The 24,833-nt window shown below is 38.5% G+C and overlaps 2 protein-coding genes across 5 annotated transcripts; both read left to right on the forward strand.

The window, feature by feature from the left end:
• Positions 1-1,078: 1,078 nt before the first annotated feature.
• On the forward strand, positions 1,079-16,384 carry LOC147545070 (E3 ubiquitin-protein ligase UPL2-like). Of its 3 annotated transcripts, none has more exons than XM_086636223.1 (17): positions 1,079-1,390; positions 1,512-1,622; positions 3,505-3,600; positions 3,689-3,907; positions 4,062-10,593; positions 10,670-11,751; positions 11,844-12,149; positions 12,228-12,429; positions 12,809-13,086; positions 13,176-13,459; positions 13,559-14,660; positions 14,774-14,920; positions 15,019-15,099; positions 15,185-15,410; positions 15,512-15,651; positions 15,753-15,859; positions 16,073-16,384. In XM_086636223.1, the coding sequence occupies exons 2-17, from the start codon at positions 1,527-1,529 to the stop codon at positions 16,173-16,175; spliced, it is 11,001 nt and encodes a 3,666-aa protein (XP_086492349.1). In that variant the 5' UTR covers positions 1,079-1,390; positions 1,512-1,526; the 3' UTR covers positions 16,176-16,384. The 3 variants fall into 3 exon arrangements, with proteins under 3 accessions (XP_086492349.1, XP_086492351.1, XP_086492350.1); XM_086636225.1 differs by having other exon boundaries at positions 10,679-11,751; XM_086636224.1 differs by having other exon boundaries at positions 1,162-1,390; positions 1,509-1,622.
• Positions 16,385-17,688: 1,304 nt separating this feature from the next.
• Positions 17,689-22,967, forward strand: ALDH6B2 (aldehyde dehydrogenase 6B2). 2 transcript variants are annotated; one of them, XM_086636228.1, is made up of 19 exons: positions 17,689-18,156; positions 18,290-18,405; positions 18,519-18,590; positions 18,701-18,862; positions 18,963-19,041; positions 19,156-19,310; positions 19,509-19,572; positions 19,848-19,927; positions 20,161-20,226; positions 20,557-20,607; positions 20,740-20,891; positions 21,134-21,224; positions 21,393-21,473; positions 21,891-21,968; positions 22,147-22,182; positions 22,282-22,325; positions 22,405-22,483; positions 22,587-22,677; positions 22,771-22,967. In XM_086636228.1, the coding sequence occupies exons 1-19, from the start codon at positions 18,132-18,134 to the stop codon at positions 22,878-22,880; spliced, it is 1,632 nt and encodes a 543-aa protein (XP_086492354.1). In that variant the 5' UTR covers positions 17,689-18,131; the 3' UTR covers positions 22,881-22,967. The 2 variants fall into 2 exon arrangements, with proteins under 2 accessions (XP_086492354.1, XP_086492355.1); XM_086636229.1 differs by having other exon boundaries at positions 17,940-18,156; positions 18,299-18,405.
• Positions 22,968-24,833: the final 1,866 nt, after the last annotated feature.

The following is a 24,833-nucleotide window of genomic DNA, read 5'->3' on the forward strand; positions in this document are numbered from 1 at the left end:
GTTTAGTATTTATAATTTTTTTTGTTAAAATAAGAAAATATTCTAACAAACTCAAAGTTGATGATGCCTCGTGCCGTTACTTATATTTCAAACAAAATAAGATAAAACAAACGTTTTCTTTCCTGCATTCATACAGTATAATCACAATGATCAACAAGTTACTTTAAATTTGTTTAAGTGAGAACTTAAACTCGATCTAACGTTTGATTATACTCTTAAATATGAGTTGGTGCTCTTAACGCCATATTGTGACCTAAAAGAGAGAAAATGGGAAATGATCAAATCATAAAATGAAAACCTAATAAAGGTAAGGACGTAAGTTGCTACGCATGATCAATTGTCCGTATCAATATAGTTTCATCTTTATTGAAGACTTGAGCGTTTATTAATTATAACATATATTTATTATAACGTTTTAAGTCGAATAAGGGAGTGTTCCAGCAAAACTTAAAGTTGACGATATCGGTAATTTTGTTTAGGGAAGATCTTTATTGATTATAACATATATTTACTATAACGTTTTAAGTCGAATAAGGGAGTGTTCCAGGAAAACTTAAAGTTGACGATATCGGTAATTATTTTAGACATGTAAGATAAAACACAATTTATTTCTACATTCATATGGTTTAATCACAATAAAAAATCTCGATTCTCTAATTTTGTTTAGGGAAGATCTTAAACTTGATTCAAAATTTAATTATTTTCTTAAATAAAATTAGTGATCCTAACTACACAATGTGACCTTCAAAAGAAAAATAAAAAGAAAATCAAATTAAAATCTAGTAAAGGTAAAGATGAAAATCGTGAAATATGATGATTTTCTTTAGTCAAAACATGAAAATCATCTAGCGAAATCCAAAATTAATGATGTTAATAATTGTATTTTGGACAAATCAGGATAAAACAAATACACTAACATAGTATAATCACAATGAGAAATCTCAATTGATTATTTTAATTTTGTTTTAAGTAAGAATTTGAATTAGATTTAAAATTTAATGATATTCTTAAATATAAATTAGTGCTCCAAATGAACCAAATCACACATTTTGACCTAAAAAAGAAAAATGAAAAAAGAAAATCAAATCTTAAAAGGAAAACCTTGTAAAATATGATGATGATGATGAAGTGTCCATATATACAAAAAAAGAAAAGAAAATCAAAGATTGTAATTTAGACCGCCCCCTCAATTCCTGAGACTAATTACTTTGTATATATATACAAGTTTTCAGTTCTTCTCTTCGACACATTCATCAGTCTTTCTCTCTCTACTAGAGGTTTCTCTCCTCTATCACTCTTTCTCTCTCTACTCTCTCTCTCTTTCTCTCTCTATTCTGTATATTGCGGGCATTGGATGTGCTTCTGTATTATTCAGAAACTATAATTTCAGGTTTCTCTTTTCATCTTTATCTGTTGATTGCCCTAGTGTTTTTCATTTTTCAATTTTTGTTGTTCTAATAATCTTGAGTAATTGATTTTAATCTATTTTAATATGGCTTCTGATTAAGTAGGGAAGATCTGCTAAAATGGCAACCCTAGGATCAAATTTACCAGAGGAGTTGCGGCAACTCTTAGCTACCGAAGGAATACTTGGGCCATGTATCAAGCTGGAATCGGACACTGTGAGTTCTTAATCATTTTCATTGTTATAATTCTATTGCATGTGATTATATTTACATTTATTCTAGGGTTTTAGTTTAATTGACTAGATATTAGGTTGAGAGTTTGAAGTTGTTTTGTTTAATGGTTAAGAGGGAGAAGTTAGAGCTTAGTTAGGTTTTATTCTGTCACTTATATCAGTAAGTAGCAATATATCACTTAATTTTTGTTTGTTTTTTTTTTTTAAGTTTTTTTTTTCGTTGGATTTCGCAGTCTTTTTCTTCTTTCAAGTTTTATGGATTTGTTGCAAATGAGGGATATGTATCAGGAAGGATAAGTTTTTGTTGCAGCAGGTTTTACGTGACCTCGTGTATGTGTCTGAGAATTTAAAAGAAAGGGGTTTATAAGAAAATCTAATTTGCTAAAGCATATCAAGTTTTTTAAAAGTTGTACAAGATTGATATTTGATCTGTTATTAGTTTGATAATATGATTGTTTTCTAAAACGGGAAATAATTTCTCAAATCCGTGGTTTACATGGGAGCAGCGTGGACCTCGGTGTATGATTTTCCAATGCCGAGTTGGCTTTGAATCATCGCCGCCATTATCCCAAATAACAAAATGTTGTTGGTAAGGAATTTTTAAGTTTGATAACATGGTTGTCAAAATGCCAAATACACATAAGTCTATCCCAAGCTATTGTTGAGGTCCAGAAGTTGTGAACTTTATGTTTCAACCTCCAGTCATATTTTTTCCTTTCATGACTTCTCTGTACCTTTAGTTTCGTATCTGAATACTGAGTCCTTGAACTATGAAATGTTAGATTGGTAAAACATACTTCGACCATGTACAAGATTCTACTTCAGAATATATTATGTTAGCTACAATGACATGGATTGAGAAAATGGCATCAATTATACGTTTGTTTATTATTGGTTTGGTTTTTAATGTTACTCTTTTATGTAATCTAATTTTACGATGAACCACTTCATATTACACGTTAAAGTTACACTTATTGTACTGCATAAAACAAGATTTCATAATTTATTTGTCCAGAGGGATACATCTGCATTTTGCTTTGGCTTGGGACCCTTCATGAAGTAACAAGATTCTTGTGTTTTATAAATTAAATTTGTTTACATAGATTCCAACGACAACCTGATGCATAATCAGTGGATGCTTTATGTGTCATGCCTCTTAATTGGATGGACATAACTTATAAATTTTTTCGAACTTATCATTGTAGTCCACTGCATAAAATTTCCCTGTATAAAGTTCCTCTTACCATCTTATCGTTAGAATATATACAATTATGTGTTTAATTACTATAGAAGCAAATTTTGGAAGGATACACTGTACACATACACTTACGGAAGGATAATGATGGCACGATTCAAAGAACAAGAACTGGATTAACCAATATTGACTTGGTTTTTCCAGGTTGACTGAAACCTAGGATGTCTTGGTGCAATGACCAAATTTATTGTCCTTGTGGGTGGTGGGTGATGTGAACAATTCTTCGGTTTTAAGGGTTTCTAACTTATGATTTTATATGATACTCACATAGTATTTCCTCTTAAAAAGCCTCAAGTGGCTAAGCAGCTATGCATAAGGTAATTGACCATGCATGCTACAGTATATAGTTTTTGCGACTTGGAAGCAATAGAATATACATATTGCTGAGAGTTAGTTGATTACATTCATGATATGATCAAAATAAGCTTTCTCCTCTATCCCTACTGTATTTCTATTGAAACAGTAGGGTATTTATTTGTACGTTTTCTCATATACTAATTAAAGCTGTTCAACAATGAACTCTTTCACCTCGTTCCATTCTTTTTGCTTAGATTTCGCGTCTCACGTGAAGTTGTTCTTAATCTTCTATTAATTGTTAACGTCTTTGCAGCCTCCGGCAATTAAAGCATTTATTGACAAGGTGATCAAGAGTCCATTACATGATATAGCGGCACCTCTTTCTGACTTCAGTTGGGAGTATAATAAGGTTAGCTTTTGCTTATAGTTTGCATGCTATTTGCTATAGCCTCTTATGTTTTTCTTTACTTATCTGACGATTCTGACCTTCCTTTCAGGGAAATTTCCACCACTGGAGACCATTATTTTATCATTTCAAGAAATACTTCGAGACATATATCTCCAGTAGGAAAGATCTTCTATTATCTGATGATATATTAGACACTGGTGAAGCTTTCCCCAAACACGCGGTTTCGCAAATCCTAAGAGTGATGCAAACAGTTCTAGAGAATTGCCATAACAAAAGTTCATTTCCGGGGCTAGAAGAATTGCTGAAAGTAGGATCATCAACTTAAGCTTTTACTGTCTGAATACATTTTTGAATTTGGTCACATGTTTCATTGTTCCTTGTAAGCTTAAATTCCTAGTTTTGCGAAAAGGGTTTGTGATACTAATAACATATTTCTGTTTTGCATTCCTTCTCCGCAACAGCATTTAAAGCTCTTACTGGCATCAACAGACCCTGAGGTTTTAATTGCTACATTGGAAACTCTGTCTGCTTTGGTGAAAATAAATCCCTCTAAACTACATGTGAGTGGCAAGTTGATTGGATGCGGCCCCATAAACAGTTCTCTCCTCTCCTTGGCCCAGGGATGGGGAAGTAAAGAAGAGGGCTTGGGTCTGTTTTCTTCTGTTCTGGCAAATGAGAGAATGCAAGATGAAGGGTCTTCTTTGTCCCCATATGGTATGGGAAATGAATGTGATGAACTTCAGTATCGGTTAGGTTCAACCCTTCATTTCGAGTTCCATGGGCTTAATCCTCAAAGATCTGAGGGATGTAGTACCATGACGGAGTCTTCTGGTTTGTGTGTCATACACATTCCAGACCTGCATTCGCGGAAGGAGGAAGATCTGTTACTTCTTAAAGACTGTGTTGAGCAGTACAATGTACCGCAAGAGCACAGATTCTCATTGCTGACCAGGATAAGATATGCCCGTTCCTTTCGTTCTGCAATTACCTGCAGGCTGTATAGCAGGATTTGTCTGCTTGCGTTTATTGTGCTTGTTCAATCCAATGATGCTCATGATCAAATTGTGTCTTTCTTTGCAAATGAGCCCGAGTATACTAATGAGTTAGTCAAGATTGTGCATTCAGAAGATGCTGTACCGGGAAATGTCAAAACCCTCGCTATGCTTGCTTTGACTGCACAGCTGGCTGCCTATTCATCATCTCATGAACGTTCTCGTATTTTGAGTGGATCAAATATCATTTCTGGTGGAGGGAACCGTATGGTTTTCCTTAATGTGCTTCAGAAAGCGGTTTTGTCATTGAACACTTCTAATGATCCTTCAACTCTTTCTTTTGTTGATGCACTTCTACAGTTCTATATGCTCCATGTTATATCATCTTCAAGTTCAGGAAGTGCTATTAGGGGGTCTGGGATGGTTCCCACACTGTTACCAATACTACAGGATGTTGATTCTACTCATATGCGTCTTGTCTCTCTTGCTGTGAAAGCTCTACAGAAACTCATGGATTACAGTAATGCATCTGCTTCCCTGTTAATAGATTTGGGTGGACTGGAACTAATGGCTAGGAGGTTACAAGTAGAAGTTAACAGAGTTGTTAGTGCGGCCGACCCAAGTGACAATTTAGTGGTAATCCAGGAGATGCCGAGATTTGATGATGATCTTTTATACTCACGAAAGCGTCTAATCAAGGCTCTACTTAAGGCCCTTGGGTCTGCTACATATGCCCCTGCGAACTCTTCAAGGTCCCAAAATTCCCATGACAGTTTGTTACCCGGTTCTCTGTCACTGATATTTCATAATGTGGAAAGATTTGGAGGCGACATTTATTTCTCAGCCGTCACTGTTATGAGCGAACTTATCCACAAGGATCCGACTTGTTTCTCTGCATTACATGAATTGGGTCTTCCTGATTCATTTCTTTCCTCAGTTGCAGCTGGAATATTTCCTTCTTCAAAAGCTATAACTTGTGTTCCTAGTGGCCTTGGTGCCATCTGTCTTAATGCAAAAGGCTTGGAGGCAGTTAAAGAAAATATGGCACTACGATTCCTTGTAGACATCTTCACTGCTAGGAAATATGTGTTAGCAATGAATGAAGGTGTTGTGCCTTTAGCAAATGCAGTAGAGGAACTTCTGCGCCATGTTTCAACATTGCGAGACACTGGTGTTGACATAATAATTGAAATCATTGATAAACTCGCCTCCCTTGGGGATGACTTGTGTTCCGGGCCTTCTGAGAAAAGGAATAGCAGTAATGCAATGGAAACAGGTTCCGTCTATAAAGAAAATGGAGGGCATAGCTCTCCAGGTACTGCGACGAATTCAACTACTAATGAAATTAATCATGAGCGGTTTACTCAGCTATGCATTTTTAATGTGATGCTACTTGTTCACAGAACAATGGAGAACTCTGAAACTTGTAGATTATTCGTGGAGAAGAAGGGGATTGAAGCTTTGATGAGGCTTCTGTTCCGACCTAGCATTGCTCAATCGTCTGAAGGGATGTCCATTGCTGTGCAGAGCACTATGGTTTTTAAGGGATTCACTCAACATCACTCTGCTCCCTTGGCACAAGCTTTTTGTTCTTCTCTCAGGGGCCATTTGAGGAAAGCTTTAAGTGGGTTTAATTCAGCTTCAGGGTCATTTTTGTTGGCCCCCAAGTCAACACCTGACGAAGTGATATTTTCATCGCTGTTTATTGTTGAATTTAATCTATTTCTTGCGGCTTCGAGAGATAATCGTTGGCTAACTGCATTGCTTACGGAATTTGGGGATGGAAGTAAGGATGTCCTGGAAGACATTGCGCATGTCCAGCGAGAGGTTTTTTGGCAGATTGCTCTTCTTGAAGATTCCAAGCTAGAGGTAGATGCCAATAGTTCTGGTTCCACTACTGATTCGCGGGGATCGGGAGTGAGTGCAAACGAAACTGACGATCAGACGTTCAACTCTTTTAGGCAGTTTGTTGATCCATTACTAAGCCAAAGAATGTCAGGATGGAGTGTTGAATCAGAGTTTTTCGACCTTATAAGCCTGTATACTGATCTTGGTCGTGCTACTGGTGGTCAGCAGAGGCTGGGTAGTGATAGTTTCACTAACATCCTGGGTTCTGGTCGTCAATTGCATTTGCCAGGGTCATCTGAGGCTACTGGGTCTAGTAAAGTGGAAGTTGACAAGCAAAGATCGTATTACAAATCATGTTGCGACATGATGAGATCACTTTCTTCTCAGATCAATCATCTGTTTCTAGAGCTGGGAAGAGTTATGTTGTTGCCTTCTCGTCGTCGAGACGACTCTTTAAGTGTGTCATCGTCATCAAAATCTGTAGCTTCTACTTTTGCCTTCATTGCGTTGGACCACTTGAACTTTGGGGGGGATATTGATCCTTCGAGATCAGAGGCTTCCGCTTCGACAAAGTGTCGGTACCTTGGAAAGGTTATTGACTTGATTGATGGCATGCTGCTGGACAGACCAGATTCTTGCAACCCTATTATGCTGAACTGTTTTTATGGGCATGGAGTTGTTAAGGCAATATTGACTACCTTTGAAGCTACTAGTCAATTACTTTTTACGGTAAATAGAACTCCTACTTCTCCTATGGAGACAGATGATGGGAACTCTAACCAGGTTGAAAAGGAAGAACTAAATTATTCTTGGATATATGGTCCCTTGGCTAGCTATGGTGGGCTTATGGACCACTTAGTAACATCAGCTTTTATCATTTCGCCATTTACCAAGCATTTGCTCGCACAACCTCTAACAAATGGAGACATTGTTTTACCTAAAGATGCTGAGGCGTTTGTAAAGGTCCTCCAGTCCATGGTCCTGAAAGCAATTCTCCCTATTTGGACTCATCCCCAGTTTCCTGACTTTAGTTACGAGTTCATTACAACAATCGTGTCTATCGTGCGACATGTTTATTCTGGAGTTGAGGTTAAAAATGCAAGTAACATCACTGAAGGACGTGCAATTGCCCCTCCTCCAAGTGAAACTACTATATTGACAATTGTGGAGATGGGCTTCTCCAGGTTGAGGGCGGAAGAAGCTTTGAGGCAGGTGGGGACAAATAGTGTGGAATTGGCTATGGAGTGGTTGTTCTCACACCCAGAGGAGGCCCAAGAAGATGATGAACTTACTCGCGCTCTTGCTATGTCTCTTGGGAATTCTGGAAAATCGAGCGTGGATGATGCTGAAAATCAAGTTCTCCCAGAACAGGAGGACGATGAGGTCCAGCTTCCACCTATTGATGAGTTATTATTAACATGTAATCGGCTTTTGCAGGTGAAGGAATCCCTAGCTTTTCCTGTTCGAGATCTGCTTGTGATGATATGCTCCCAAAATGATGGTCAATACAGGCCTAAAGTCATTTCCTTTATTATTGACCATATAAAGCTTTGTAGTTCAGCCTCTGATTCTGGGAGCAGTGATGTTTTATCTGCACTTTTTCATGTTATTGCCTTGGTTCTACATGAGGATACAATTACACGGGAAGTTGCATTGCAAAATGGGTTGATAATGATTGTTTCAGATTTGCTTTCCCAATGGGACCCGAATTCAGATGGAGGACAGCAACTCCAAGTCCCGAAGTGGGTCACTACAGCTTTTCTTGCAATTGATCGACTGTTGCAGGTGGATCCAAAATTGAGTATGAAGCTTCCTGAGCAATTGAAAAAGGATGATCTTAACCACGAGTCTTCAGTTGTGATTGAAGAGGACAAGCCAATGAAGTTGCAATCCACACTTGGAATTGGCCGACTTTGTATGAGTGTTCCTGAACAGAAAAGACTTGTTGAGATTGCTTGTAGATGTATTAAGCACCAACTTCCTTCTGAGACCATGCATGTTATTCTTCAGCTATGTGCTACACTTACTAGAACTCATGCTGTTGCTGCGAGTTTTCTTGAGGATGGAGGTCTTCCATCTCTGCTTTCTCTACCAACAGCTAGCCTCTTTCCCGGTTTTGACAACATTGCTGCTACAATAATTCGTCATATTCTGGAAGATCCCCAGACACTTCAGCAAGCAATGGAAGCTGAAATAAGGCACAGCGTAGTGGCTACCACAAGTAGGCATTCCAATGGAAGACTCACTCCTCGCAACTTTCTGCTAAATTTAGCATCTGTCATCTCTAGGGATCCAGTGGTCTTTATGCAAGCTGCTAATGCGGTATGTCAAATTGAGACAGTAGGTGAAAGGCCATATGTTGTCTTATTGAAAGATCGTGAGAAAGAAAGGTGCAAGGAGAAAGAGAAGCACCAATCTGCTGATGGGAAAACTGTTACCTATGATGTCAACTCAACGACTCCTGCAGGTGGTAATGTGAAGGTTCCAGATTCCAATCCTAAGAACGGAAAATCTCATCGAAAATTTCCTCAGAGTTTCACGAGTGTGGTTGAACTTCTTTTGGATTTTGTAATAACATTTGTACCTTCTCCTAAAGAAGACGTTTTGACTGATGGCGTACTTGCGCCCCCAACGTTAGTAAAGATGGATATCGATGACCATGCAATTAAAGGGAAAGGGAAGGCCATTGCAACAGTACCTGAACACTGTGAAAGTAATAACCAGGACCCTTCTGGGACTCTTGCGAAGGTTGTATTCATTCTGAAGTTGTTAGCGGAGATACTCTCAACATATTCTTCATCTGTACATGTTCTTCTACGAAGAGACACTGAGGTCAGTAGCTGCAGAGGTCTTCCTCAAAGGGATCATACAGAAAGGTGCAGTGGTGGGATATTTCATCACATTCTTCATAAGTTCCTTCCATATCCTGGAAGCTACAAGGAGAAGAAAGCTGATGGTGACTGGAGAGAAAAGTTACCCACCAGGGCTAGTCAATTCTTAGTCGCTTCTTGTATTCGCTCAACAGAGGGTCGAAGAAGGGTGCTCACAGACATCAATAATGTGTTCAATGAGTTCGTTGATTCCGCTGATGGTTTCAAGCCGCCGGATTGCTATATCCATGCGTACATTGACCTATTGAATGATATACTTGCTGCTCGCTCCTCTACTGGTTCATATATTGCAGCTGAAGCCTCTGTGACATTCATAGAAGTCGGACTTGTTCGGTCTACAACTCGAACTCTCCGCGTCCTGGACCTTGATCACGTTGATTCGCCAAAGGTTGTCACTGGTCTGGTTAAGGTTCTGGAGTCAGTAACAAAGGAACATGTTCGTGCTACTGACGCTGGTTTACGGAAGAGTGAGAACTCAGTCAAGCTTCCTGATCAGAGCCAACCAGAAAGAGCGGTAACTGGCAGTGAGCGGTTGCAGTCCTCGGAGACAACGTTACAACCTGCTCCCGGATCTTTCAGCGCAGTTCAAACATCTGGAAGCTCTGAGTCGGTTACAGATGAGATGGAGCATGACCTCAATATTGACGGTGGTTTTGCTGAGGGAACTGAAGATGACTTCATGCATGATACTTCGGAGGAAGGTGGCGGTCTGGGAAATGGTATGGTAACTGTAGGAATTAGATTTGATATCCAACACAATGGGCAAAACAGTCAAGAAGACGATGATATGTCTGAGGACGATGGAGATGAAGTAGATGAAGAAGACGACGATGTAGAAGAAGATGAGGATGAAGAGGATGAAGAGGATCATCATGATTTGGAAGAAGATGAAGTTCATCACATGCCACATCCTGACACAGATCAGGATGATCATGAGATGGATAGGGATGAGTTCGACGAAGATGTATTAGAGGAAGAGGATGAAGATGATGAGGATGACGAAGACAGGCTCTTACTCAGGTTGGAAGAAGGTATTAATGGAATAAATGTTTTTGACCATATTGAGGTTTTAGGTAGAGAAAATAGTTTCCAAAACGATCCCCTGGATGTGATGCCTGTTGAAGTTTTCTCTAGACGCCGAGGGAGAGCTACGTCCATTTATAATCTTTTCGGAGGAACTGCTGAAAGTGGTGCACCTTCTCAACATCCTCTCCTGGCAGAACCTTCTTTGGTGCTTCATCCACCTCCCTCTAGGCAACCAGGTAAGTTTTGTAGTGGACCTCTCACTTTGTCATGTTGTTTAAGATGTTTTTGTTGTTTGATCTACCTCATTTTCAGAAAATACAGATGACATGGCCTTGTCAGATAGGACCGTGGAGAGTGCCTCATCAAGGTTGGACACTATTTACCGCTCGCTGAGGAGTGGACGTCAGGGTCATCGTCCCAATATGTGGGCTGATGATAGGCAGCAACGAGGTGGATCAAATGCACTTGTAATTCCCCAAGGCCTTGAGGAGTTGCTTGTTTCCCAGTTGAGTAGAACTACACCTGATAAAAATTCTGAAATGACTGAACCTCAAGCTAATGGGGATGGAGTCCAAGAAGAAGCTGACACAGAATTAAGGGTTGGAACACCTGTTGAGAACAATGGGAGTACCTCTGTTGCAACATTGGGTCCTGAATTGATTATTGGAGCTGGAAGTAGTGATGTTATGCCAGAAACTAATGAATTTGTTCAAGGAAGAGATGCATCAGCAATGCATACACAAGCTGTTGATATGCAGTACGAAGAACACAATGAAGCTGTTGCTCGGGATGCTGAGGTTGTGAGCCAAGAAAGCGGTGGTAGCGGGGCGACATTAGGAGAATCTCTCCGCAGCCTTGAAGTAGAAATTGGAAGTGCCGATGGGCACGACGATGGTGGAGAAAGGCAAGGTTCTACAGATAGACTGCCTCTGGGTGATCTGCAGCCAGGACGATCGAGAAGAGCAAGCGTTTCACTAGGAAATGCTCCGCCGAGTAGTATCAGAGACGCAACTCTACAGAGTGTAAGTGAACTTTCTGAAAGTCCTGAGCAAGCAGCAGATCAGAGTGTCCCAGCTAATGTACAGCAAATCAACAGGGCAGTTGACACTGGTTCTATTGATCCTGCTTTCCTGGAGGCTCTTCCAGAGGAGTTGCGTGCCGAAGTCCTCTCTGCTCGGCAAGGTCAAGCGCCGCAGCCTTCAAATGATCAACCTCAACCTTCAGACGACATTGATCCAGAATTCTTAGCAGCGCTTCCTCCAGATATCCGTGCCGAGGTTTTAGCACAACAACAAGCTCAGAGACTGCAACAATCACAGGAATTAGAAGGACAACCCGTTGAAATGGACGCTGTTTCAATTATTGCTACATTTCCTCAAGATTTACGTCAAGAGGTACAATAATAATAAGAACGATACTGCTTGGTATATGAAAATTTGAAATATAGTTCTCAAACTTCATCATTTTGAAACTGTCCACTTTTCAGGTGTTGTTAACATCCTCTGATGCTATAATTGGTAATTTAAGCCCAGCCCTCGTCGCAGAGGCAACAATGCTACGTGAAAGGTTCGCACATCGTTATCATAGTCATACAATTTTTGGCATGCATCCTAGACACCACAGAGGTTTTTCTTCTAGACGCGGTGAAGCGGTTGGATCCAGTTTGGACAGAAATGGTGCGAATATGGCTTTACGCAGATCGGTGGGAGGCAAGCTAATTGAAGCTGAAGGGGCGCCTTTACTCGACAAAGAAGCCTTGATATCAATGATACGGTTGCTTCGTCTTGTTCAGGTGCTCTTTGATAAAATGAAATTGACTCCGTATACCGTGCCTTTTTCATATTTTTAACGTATTGACACCTTTTTTCAGCCCATCTATAAAGGCCAGTTCCAGAAGCTTCTTCTGAATATCTGTGTGCATCACGAAACTAGATCCAGTTTGGTGCAAATTCTGATGAACATGCTGATGCTGGATACACGGAAGTCTGGCAAAAGGGATGGTGCAGCACCGTCGTATAGGTTGTACTCTTGTCAGAGTGACGTTATGTATTCTCGCCCTCAGTTTTTAGACGGTATGGCTCTGAATTAGTTCATTCATTATTTGATAATTTTGTGAGATCTCTCGAGTTGGCTTAATGATATTTTATTTTTGGTATATGTATTTGTTCACGTAGTATGTGCAATTATTATTTTATCACCCATCTAGAAATTCAGAATGTACGTAGAGCCAAAGACCAGTATCTGCATTGAGTTATGCAGCACATCGCTACTCTGAATTTCTAAACATGTTCAAGCAACAGCTTTTGGGACAAATTACCTGGCTAAGTTGGGATATGAAAAAAACTAAACTTAGCTGTCGGCATGAGCTCCTCTGAATGTTTATTATGGACACTTAAGTCTCTCGAACTAAGATACTGATATTCATCTGTTCCATTTTTGGTTTCCCAACAGGACTTCCACCTCTCGTGTCTCGGCGTATACTAGAAACTCTCACCTACTTGGCTCGAAATCATCCCAGTGTGGCAAAACTTTTTCTTCAGCTGGAGCTTCCTAGTACTCCAGTAAGAGTGTTGCAGGAATCTGATCAAGCTCGTGGCAAAGCTTTGATGATTATTGAAGAGGACGAAACAGGAAAGGAGCTGAGTCAGAAAGGAGATGTTTCCATTGTCTTGCTTTTGACTCTCTTCAATCTGCCGCTCTATCTTAGGAGTGTTGCTCATTTAGAACAAGTATGGTTCTCTTTATAAAGAGTTGCGTAACGAGTTCACCTGAATTATTACTGTTACCCTTATTTCCATCACTTCTTTTTGTGTTTCAGTTGCTAAATTTATTGGAGGTTGTAATTGATAATGCTGAAACCAACTCCAAAGCATCAACAGCTGAAGGATCTGCTACAGAGCAACCGATGGATCCTGAGAGTACATCTGATAGTAGGATTATTTCTGAGGCGGGGGCTTCTTCTAATGATGTCAAATTAAGCAAAAGTGATTGCTCTGAACCTTCAAGTTCTGGCGGAAATAAGGATTGTGATATTGACGGTGTTATGCGCAGCCTACCGCAAGCTGAACTCAGGCTTTTATGCTCTTTGTTGGCGCGAGAAGGGTATGATACTCTCACAGTTCTGTTTTCTAATGGTTCCTGCTGGCTGTTTCAGTATCATCTATCATTGTAGTGATCAATCTATTTATCTTGATTGTGCAGTTTGTCAGATAATGCATATGTTCTCATTGCTGAGGTTTTGAGGAAGTTGGTGGCGATTGCCCCAGTTCATTGTCACTTATTTATCGCGGAGTTGGCAACTTCTGCTCAAGCTTTGTCCGCATCTGCCATCCATGAATTGCACAAATTTGAAGAAGCAGAAAAAGCACTACTTAGTACTTCCACCGATGGGACTGCAATCCTGAGGGTCCTCCAGGCATTAAGTTCTCTTGTTGCTTCAATGCATGAGAAGGAAAAGGATCCCCATCAAGAGGATAATAATGACGCCCTTTCTCAAGTGCGGGAGATTAATGCTGTTTTGGAACCCTTGTGGCTGGAGCTAAGTTCTTGCATCAGCAAAATAGAGAGCTACTCAGATTCTGCTCTTAATGTGCTTCCTGTGTCAAGAGCCCCGACTACCTCAACCACTGGTGCAAATCCTCCACTTCCTGCTGGTGCCCAAAATGTCTTGCCTTATATCGAATCCTTTTTTGTTACTTGTGAGAAGTTAGATCCTTCTCAGTCATATGTGGGTCAAGATTTCTCTGCTGTTGCAACATCTGAGGTCGAAGAGACTTCCACTACTGCTGGCCAGCGGCGAACTTCAGTTTCTAACACAAAAGCTGATGAGAAGAATGTTGCGTTTGTGAAGTTCGCAGAAAAGCATAGGAAACTATTGAACGCTTTCATCCGCCAAAATCCCGGGCTTCTTGAGAAGTCATTCTCTCTAATGCTGAAGGTTCCGCGTTTTATCGAGTTTGACAACAAACGCTCTCACTTCCGATCGAAAATAAAGCATGACCATCATCATAGTTCAGTGAGAATATCAGTTAGAAGAGCTTATATTCTAGAAGACTCGTATAACCAACTTCGAATGCGTTCAGCTCAAGATTTGAAAGGAAGGTTAACTGTTCAATTCCAAGGAGAGGAAGGTATTGATGCTGGTGGGCTTACAAGGGAGTGGTATCAGTTGTTGTCAAGGGTTATCTTTGATAAAGGGGCGCTACTTTTTACAACAGTTGGCAATGAATCAACATTTCAGCCAAACCCTAACTCTGTTTACCAAACAGAACATTTATCATACTTCAAATTTGTGGGACGAGTGGTACGTTTCTTTCTTCGGAGGCTGCAATCACCTGGAGTTTCGTTTAGAGTCTTAATAACATTGATGCCACAGTGTGAACCTTTGATTTTAAGTCATTCTTGTTCTTTTTGTAGGTTGGGAAGGCACTGTTTGATGGGCAGCTTCTCGATGTTCACTTCACTAGATCATTTTATAAGCACATTTTAGGGGTCAAAGTAACCTACCATGACATTGAGGCTATAGATCCTGATTACTTCAAAAATCTGAAGTGGATGCTTGAGGTAGTTTACATTCCCCATGTTTGTTTCCTTCAGCATACTTTGCTTCTCTTCCTGTTTATTTCAACTAGCCACAATCAACTGTTTTCTTGCTTTTGTAGAATGATATTAGCGATGTACTAGACCTGACTTTCAGCATGGATGCTGATGAGGAAAAGCTGATATTGTATGAGAGGGCAGAGGTGATTACGGAATATCAAAGAGCTTATATAGTTTAACGTGCGTGATAATTTGTGCTCGAAATTTATATCTGGTAATGTTATGCAGGTGACTGATTACGAGCTGATTCCTGGTGGTCGAAATATCCGAGTTACTGAGGAGAATAAACATCAATATGTGAACCTTGTTGCTGAGCATCGGCTAACAACTGCTATTCGTCCTCAAATTACTGCATTTTTAGAAGGTTTCAACGAGTTGATTACTCAGGATCTGATATCGATATTCAATGATAAAGAACTGGAACTATTAATCAGTGGGCTTCCAGACATCGATCGTGAGTTCCCTTTCCCAGTTCACTGCATTTCTAGATATCATTCCATTATGTCATAATTACTGAAGACATTTTTCTCTTGTACTGTTCTTTTTTGGTTGCAGTGGATGACATGAGAGCGAATACCGAGTACTCTGGATATAGTGCTGGTTCCCCTGTGATCCAATGGTTCTGGGAAGTTGCTCAAAGTTTTAGCAAGGAAGATAAAGCTCGTCTACTACAGTTTGTGACTGGAACATCAAAGGTAGTACTTAGTTTTATATACTATAGTTCAACGCAATAGGGCTAACCATTCATGTTTTATTCAGTTGGCGTCCTGAAACTACTACTCTACTATTTTCACAGGTTCCTTTGGAAGGATTTAGTGCACTTCAGGGAATTTCAGGCTCACAGAGGTTTCAAATTCACAAAGCCTATGGCAGCGCTGATCACTTGCCTTCAGCTCATACTTGGTACCCTTCTGCCTCAAAAGTCACCCATCATAAGATGTTCTCACCCTCAATACATTTAGCAAATCAACTTGTTTGCCAGTAGCATCCCGTTTGCTCTCTTTTTTCTCGTCTTCTCTTTCTGCTAGGGTTCCTAATTTTCTTGTTTCGAACCGGATCTGCAAACTCAATCTTAAAATTACCTAACTCTTTTTTTTCTCATTTACTTTGTTGCAGCTTCAACCAGTTAGATCTACCAGAGTACCCCTCGAAGCAGCGTTTAGAGGAAAGGTTGCTTATGGCCATTCACGAAGCTAACGAAGGATTCGGCTTTGGTTAAGAACAAAAACAGGGGTAGGTTTATTGGCGGGGAGGAGGAAAGAAGAAATCGAAAGCGTTCTTGTAGATAACATAGAGAGAAAATGAGATTTTGAAATAGAGCGAAAAGGGAAAGGTTAGGTTGAATTGAAGCATTAGATAAAATGTTATGTTGAATTTAGTTTGTACATTATTTTAAACTTGGTAATGGTGAAAACAATGTTTTTTGTATTTTTGCCTTGTCTATCCATCTTTTTATTATCCTCTGGTTTTGTTTCTTTACAAGGGTCATGGTATAGAGTCTTCTAACTTCTTCATGGAATGAGAGAAACCCATATCTGAGTAGTTTCGATCCCCTTTAGATTTTGAAATCAGAGGGAGTTTGGAACTCCTCTAGATTTTCCCACTCTGTCATTTTCACTCTTCATCTTCTTCATTGTCTTTTTTTTCTCTTTTCTTAAAAATTAAATTTTGTGACACATGTGAAGAGGGGGGAATCTTAGAACCTCACTCTATGATTGTTGTTAAGTAGAAAAATACAAATAAAAAAGAGTAGAATATATATACATGTTTTGGACTCATGAAGTTCTAAAATTATGTTATTGGATAGTGGGTATTGGGTAAACCAAACAAACTTGATTATATGATATGCATTCTTTGCTTAAATAAATAAGGGATAATGAAGATTAGGTATTGGTTTTGACACCCACCAATGGGATAATGAAAATCCCCAATGTTTTGTTTGTAGAGAACTAAACTTTTTTTTTTTTTTTTTTTGATGAACAGAGAACTTAAACTTGTTGTTTGCTAAGAGATGTTGAGCATTGGTCTAACATTTCACCCTCTAAATATCTAAAATTAATCGTCCTACTTCATGAATATGGTGTTGTTCTTGAGAAATATATTTGATACATACAATCACTTATCGTAAGTGATGATTGTGTCATACTCTTAATTAGTAAATACTACCGACATTCTTAAGGTACCCAACAACTCGAGCATGGGATGATGTGTCCAATTATAATTCTAGTCCAGAAACAACAAAGTTCATCTTAATCGAACAAAAGATAAAAGTTCAATTGAAAACAAAAGAACCAGAGATCTCTCTTGTAGGTTAAAATATGATTTTTCTTTTGTAAATTTAGAAATTTTGTGACCTGTACCATTAGTGAAAAAGTTGAATTAAAGTAGGAAGTGTTGTAAAGCAATCCCACATTGGTGGGAGACATGAGTGTGGTGCTCCTCTTAAGAGGTTAAGCACCCTTCTCTAGTGAGGCCTTTCAAAATCGTGAGACCCAGGTGTGCCAAAGCGGACAGTAACTAACAACCCGGAAGGCTGGTCCGCACCATCTCACAACACGTTATTAGCAAGATTCGCTCTACTATGATGTGGTCTTGGGAGGGTGTGTTGTAAAACAATCTCACATTGGTGGAAGACATGAATGTGGATGTGCCAAAACGGACAGTATCACTAGCAGCCCGGAATGTTGGTCTGCACCTTCCTGTAACATGAAGAGAATTTATATCTAACAAGTGCATTGACATCCCAAAAAGCGAAAAATCCTGAAAAAGAAGTCAATGATTTAGGGCATGCAGTTTTAGTTGAAGAGAATGAAGATGGTCAGAGGTTGGAGAGTAAATAAACCGAGTAAATAAACCAACATAGTACAGTACATTTTCTTAGATCTAATCGTTCCCCCAACTAAAATTACATGCCCCAAAACAAAACCCAAAAGATAATTCAATTCAGTTTCAAAATCAATAATACTAATAAAAATGGTAATTATTTTTTTTTTTGTTGAAATAAAAATGGTAATTAAGTACAACGAATCTTGCATAATTGATACGGGTGACTCCATTAGAGGAGCGTGAAGGAAGACAGAAGCAGCGAGCGGATACATCATACATATAGCCTAGTAGTTGTTGAACTAGAAAGAAATTCAATTACTAGAGAGAGAAAATAATCTAGAGAGAGAAAATGATGCAGTTTTCGCTTCGACGAGGTAATTCATTTACTAGTCATAATCACTTCTTCTTTCCTTTCTTACTGATCGCTACTAGTGACAGATTCAATATATTCAGTAGTGCCACTAACTAAAACCCTAATCCCTTTTCCGTTTATGCTGATCTGTTTAGCTCTTTCAGGTAGAAATTTTATTAAACCAATGAAATCTCAGATTTCTGCTCTTGGCGGAGTTTCTCATTTCTCAACTGCTACTCAATCATCTCCTAATCACCCAACTCCTCCTCCAGTAACTCTCTCTCTCTCTCTCTCTCTCTCTCTCTCTAGAATTAGATTTATGTTATTGATTAACCTTACAAGTTCTGTTTTTTGAGTTTACATTTTCTTGAATTACTGATACAGAGAGTTCCGAATCTTATTGGTGGAAAATTTGTTGATTCTGAATCGAGTTCGAAGATTGACGTTATTAACCCTGTAAGATTAGAGATTTTGCTTTTTTGATTGATTTGATGATACAAAATCAGTGTTTTATCTTCTAAATTTTGTTCATTTTTGTTGTTGTTGTTGATATCTATATTTGAAAGGCTACTCAAGAGGTAGTTTCTCACCTACCACTAACTACAAATGAGGAATTCAAAGCTGCTGTTAATGCAGCAAAACAAGCTTTCCCTTCATGGAGAAATACTCCCATCACTACACGCCAGCGAGTCATGTTCAAGCTGCAAGAGCTCATTCGAAGAGACATGGTGAGCTATATAATTGATGTTTAAAGTGATTCGAAATGAGATTCTTTTTTCGTTTTGTTTCAGTTGTTTCTCATCTTTACTACTTTATTACTTATTTCAGGATAAACTTGCTATGAGTATAACAACAGAACAAGGGAAGACATTGAAAGATGCCCATGGTGATGTGTTCCGTGGGTTAGGTTAGTATGTCTCTTGTTGTTTGTTTGATGATAAATTAAGGTGCGATTTGATAATTGATTCAAACTTTAGAGACTATATCTGTTCTGAAAGGTTGGGTTGTTTTCTTCTTATAGAGGTAGTTGAACATGCCTGTGGGATGGCGACTCTGCAAATGGGGGAGTTCGTCTCTAATGTATCAAATGGAATTGATACATATAGTATCAGGGAACCTCTTGGTGTTTGTGCTGGGATATGTCCTTTCAACTTTCCTGCAATGATTCCATTATGGGTATGGATGCTTGTTTCTTTACCTTCTTCTTGGTTTATTTCTATTATGAGGAAGACCTAGGAGTACAGGGGTTATGTTTCTATCAGGGAATAGAGGCACCTACATGTGAGTATAGAACAACAGGTTTATGGGGCAGGCTCCCACATTTGAATATTGAGCAAGATTCAGTTTTAGTGTTAATCGAATGCTTTCTTGCAGATGTTCCCTGTGGCAGTTACCTGTGGAAATACTTTTGTTTTAAAGCCATCGGAGAAAGATCCAGGTGTGGTATCCCCCTATTTTTTTTGTTTTTACAATGATCCTTACGATGGTTATTGCCGAGGGTTTGCAATTTTCACAAGGCACAATGTGTTTCTTCCCCTTTTTTCCATTTCAAACTTGGTGTCCATTTTTCACTCAGTATCACCATAAGTAACATTCCTTCAACTATTTGAGGTTTGGGATCGATGCTTTCCCTTAGCCTTTTAATCCTACCACCAAATTCATTTCATTAGTTTACTTTCTGTGACTAAGTTCATTTGTTAATTATTTACTTAGGGGCTTCTATGATACTCGCGGAACTAGCACTGGAAGCTGGTTTGCCAGATGGTGTCCTAAATATTGTTCATGGCACCAATGTAAGCTCTAGCTTCTTATTACTAGTATTTAGTCTTTGTGGACCTCTTCTGTACTGTCAAATAAAGCGAAAGATTACCCTTAAACTTTTTTAAATGCCATGACATTTGTCACCATATGTGTAAGCACAATCACCAGACAACTTATGCTGATTTTACTATTTTAGTTATCTTTTTCTTCACTTGGATTAATGTATCTATCTCTGACAGAATTTATTGCTCTTCAATTTTGGCAGGACATTGTTAATAATATTTGTGATGATAATGACATCAAGGCTATATCATTTGTTGGTTCAAATACAGTAAGTTCAAGTTTAGTATGTGACTCGCAATACTAATTTGTATATTGTGCTCCCACATTTGATCAATTAATCATTTTTTTGGAGCCTTCTATGTGAAATCATATTTGACCAATCTATTTCTTGTTGCAATGGTTTATATTTGTCCAAAGTGATGTATTTGTTCAGTTTTCCTTCATCGTTCAAGTCAGCCCGGTTCTGGGAAGTGCATTCCGAAACAAGGATTAATATGGATGGACATCAAACTATCTTATTAGTCCAATACTTTTAAAAAAAAATTATATTGCCCTGATAACTCTTAGTCATATTTATTCATTTAATTTGCTTTCTTAGGCTGGAATGCATATATATGGAAGAGCAGCAGCTAAGGGGAAACGTGTTCAGGTAATGGGATGGGAGTATATATTAAGCATGTAGTTATCTCTTCTTAAATATGTTTAATTTTGTTGTTTTCAAACAGTATCTTGGATTACAAATATTATTTAAGTTAGTTCGCTCACTGAGTTTTATCTTTAGTCCAACATGGGAGCAAAAAATCACGCAATTGTCATGCCTGATGCAAGCATAGACGCAACTCTGAATGCCCTAGTTGCAGCTGGTTTTGGCGCTGCAGGGCAGAGGTGCATGGCGCTCAGCACAGTTGTTTTTGTGGGAGACTCAAAACCATGGTACGTAGTCTATCCATACTGATTTCAGTTCCTCTATTGGATGCCTTATCTTATGTAGCATTTCCACAGATCCATGTCTCCCTTTCGTATCTGCATACTCATAAATACAATTGTTTTTCTTGCCCATCCTTTTTCTTCCTGTGCGTGACAAGTTTTTACATTCTTTTCATTCTCGGAAGCAATCGGTCTTTATTCGATTGTTTCTCTTAAGATAGGGTCCTTACTTAGCCTATACTTTTCAGGGAAGAGGGTCTCAAGGAGCGCGCCGAAACTCTTAAAGTAAATGCAGGATCAGAGCCTGACACCGACCTTGGTCCTGTGATTAGCAAACAGGTGATCAGTGGTCTCAAAAAATTAGTTACTAACTTACTACTGCAGTCTCTGATATAAAAAAAAAATGCATGCTAAATGTTTGGGATTTTATGTGGATCTGGATCGGGGTTGCGATACACGTGATATTTTGTTGCTTTAAGCCTTTAAGTTCACTTCTAATGCATACAGGCGAAGGAACGAATAAACAGGTTGATCCAAACCGGCGTTGAAAGTGGTGCTAGGCTTGTGCTTGATGGAAGAAACATTGTGGTATCTATTTTTTTCTTCTTCTATGCCCTAAATAACGCGATAATTGCATGTTTTTTCTTGAGTGTCAAATATATCAATATCAAAGTACCCAATATTTGCTTTGTCAGAGATCCATTCTCTGACTAAACCTTTTATTTCACCTACACAGTTATTTATAGACTTCTTTTGAATCCCAAGTTTCAAATATGTTCCAGTTGAAGTGGGTCGAATTCTAGTCATTAACCTGAGGAGTGGCACATGAAAACTTCTGTTTTCATTAATTCGTTATGATGGCGCACTTGTTACAACTACTGTATTAATTAAACATGGCTTCTTATCAACCACTATCAGACTGCGTAACTTCTTTTGTGTTAGAGAACCTCCTCGTTCGGCTTCCAAAACACCTGATAGTTTTGAATCATCATTTGTACCAAATAGGTTCCAGGCTATGAGAACGGAAACTTTGTCGGTCCGACCATTTTATCTGAAGTGAGAAGCGACATGGAATGCTATGAGGTATCTCTACTCTTTCTCCTCTTCTATGATGTTGTGATGTGCAGATTAACCAATATCATATATATGACCCTCTCTGTTGAAGGGTCGATAGTCTAGACATGTTGACATAATTTCCTTCAATATTAACTCAAATATACAAAAGAAAAACAAAAGCGTCTAATTTTTTTTTTTTGTGCAGGAGGAAATATTCGGTCCTGTTCTCCTATGCATGCAAGTATGCTAATTACTACCAATAACCTTCTTTTATCATCTTAATATGTATGGATATATTTACTGACAATGGCTCTTTTTCTTCCATGCCTAATCATATTAGGCTGACAGTCTAGAAGAGGCCATAGCGATTGTTAACAGAAACAAGTACTACTCTTCCTCTTATTTCGTTTTCTCCTGAATCTCTGTCGTTCTTGCATTAATTTCTTTCATTTTGTTATTATAGATATGGTAATGGAGCATCGATATTTACTACATCTGGGGTTGCTGCAAGGAAATTTCAGCACGAAATTGAAGCAGGCCAGGTTAGTATATCAATCTTTACCAAACCGATAAACCAAATGTAGTTATTGTCCAATATAAGGATTGATTCACTTCGGTTTGTTGGTTTATTGTTGATTGATTCAGGTGGGGATTAATGTTCCGATCCCAGTTCCTCTTCCATTCTTCTCATTCACTGGTTCAAAGGCATCTTTTGCAGGCGATCTCAATTTCTATGGTAAAAACTTTTCTTGGATTTTTACATGTTCATTCTGTTCTAATAATTGGTAAGTATTCCCATGGGACTAAACGATCTATTCTGAAATTGCAGGCAAGGCAGGTATGCAATTTTTCACCCAGATCAAGACAGTAACTCAACAATGGAAAGATTTACCAAGCCAGGGTGTGTCTTTGGCTATGCCAACATCTCAAAAATCTTAAAGCCCTTTTTGGTTGGGTACAAACAGAATAAGAATGTCATGGAATTCAGACATTTAAATCTTAATTTAATGCTTTCAGTTTCTTCTACTATCTTTTTGTTGTGTTGGTAAAACTGAGATTCTATGTTGATAACTCATCATAAGAGTCCCTAGCATATCAGCGAGTGACAGCGAGTGATGCTAGGGAACAAGAAAAACTAGGCGGACTCTGGCAGAATTCCTATGTGGCTTGTCGTGATTCACACTTCACAGTTCAGTGGATCAGAATCATCACAAGCACGAATAACAACAAGTCACATTAGATTTATGCCTAGAGTCTGCCTAATTTTTCCTGTTCCGTAACAATTTTCTTAGCATTATAGGTTGAGCATTAGAACTTGCATAAGTAACTAAGCTTGGGCATTTTTTCCTGGCAAAATGATGGGAGTTAGGCCCAATGGGTTCTAACATGGTACCAGAGCTATTATCTCAAGAATAGGCCGGAACTTAGTAACCTTGGCTCTGTGCAGAGGGGATCTGTCGAGTGACTTCAGCCTTAGTACTGAGGGGAGATACTAGTATTATCCCACGTTACGCAAGGTTATGACACTAATGAATTATTATTTTCTTCTTTGCTTCTTGTGAAGGCCATTACCGCAATAGTTAAATTTTGCTGGTTTGAACGAATTTGGATTTCTTATAAAACGATCATAAAACGTGTAGATGACAAGAACTAATAAGATACCTTGAGTGTTGTTTGAGTATATGGAGGAATATGAGGAGAATACTCAAAGAATTCCTTTTGGTATAGAATATGATGGAAGAATTAGTTTCTAACACTCTTTACAATATATAAATCACCTTCCAATAAAATTCCACTATGAGATCCTTTTATACCATCTAAAATCTAATAACATAAAACAACATCATATAATAAGATAAAATAAAATTTTCATTTCATAATATAGGGTTGGTCGGTTGGATGCCCCACATACAGAGGAGAAGATCACAAAAAACAACCTGCAGATATAGCCCAATCTATACCTCAACTCTTATTCACTAGTGTAAGTAGGTCTATTTCAAATCACTTTTGCAAGACTGACCAACAAACCCTATTTATATCCAAGTGAAATCATTTATAGTAGGTATAGCTTTCAATCTTTCAACAAAAAAAAAAAAAAAAAAAAAGGTATAGCTTTCAATCCTATTCCTTCCCAACAAAAAAGAAAAAAAGCGTAGCTTTCAACATCAATAATTCATTAAATTGGACATGCACACTTTATGCATGTTCGACATGCAAATTTATGTGGACACCAATACGAACTAATGGTCCACCTATACCTCCAATAATGCTTACATCATCTGCACTATTTGTAATTTGTTTCACTAGTAATTTGCCTCGTCATGCAACCAACTTTTTGTTGCTATATTTTCCAAATCTGACAAGGATCATTCATAAGCTAGGGTAAACCCTAAGAGCTCTATAAAACTACTCTAGGAAATGTTAGGTATATATCATACACATAACCAACAATATATAAATAAGCCCAGACAATGCAATTAAACGTGTCATATGTATAAGAGATATGTCTATTGAGGAAATTGTATATATAGCTTTTCGTATATGTGGTATCATTGTCATGCATTAGTTGGTGTGCACCAAAGTATCTTATTTTAACTAAGAGCAAAACATGCACGGAAATAATGTACCTTTCTGGTTTCAATACGAAAACTCTCTCCCTTTTATTCGTATTTGTTTTTTTCTAGTTAGAGTAATTATACGCCAAATGACATACACCTCAATTAATTTACAAAGTTATGCGTGTAGCGTCGGAGAAAAGAAACATATTTTCTTGAAGCAACAAAATTCCAGCAGGATAGGCAAACTGAAGCGTATTACACCATCTCATTAACCAGGGCTTCTTCAAAATGAAAAAGATATATGTATATTGAGGTGGCAGTATCTACACGAGCT

Source organism: Eschscholzia californica, unplaced genomic scaffold, assembly GCF_041429995.1.
Source record: "Eschscholzia californica isolate CP2 unplaced genomic scaffold, dmEscCali1.0.p SCAF_4, whole genome shotgun sequence".
NCBI classification, from domain to species: Eukaryota; Viridiplantae; Streptophyta; class Magnoliopsida; order Ranunculales; family Papaveraceae; genus Eschscholzia; species Eschscholzia californica.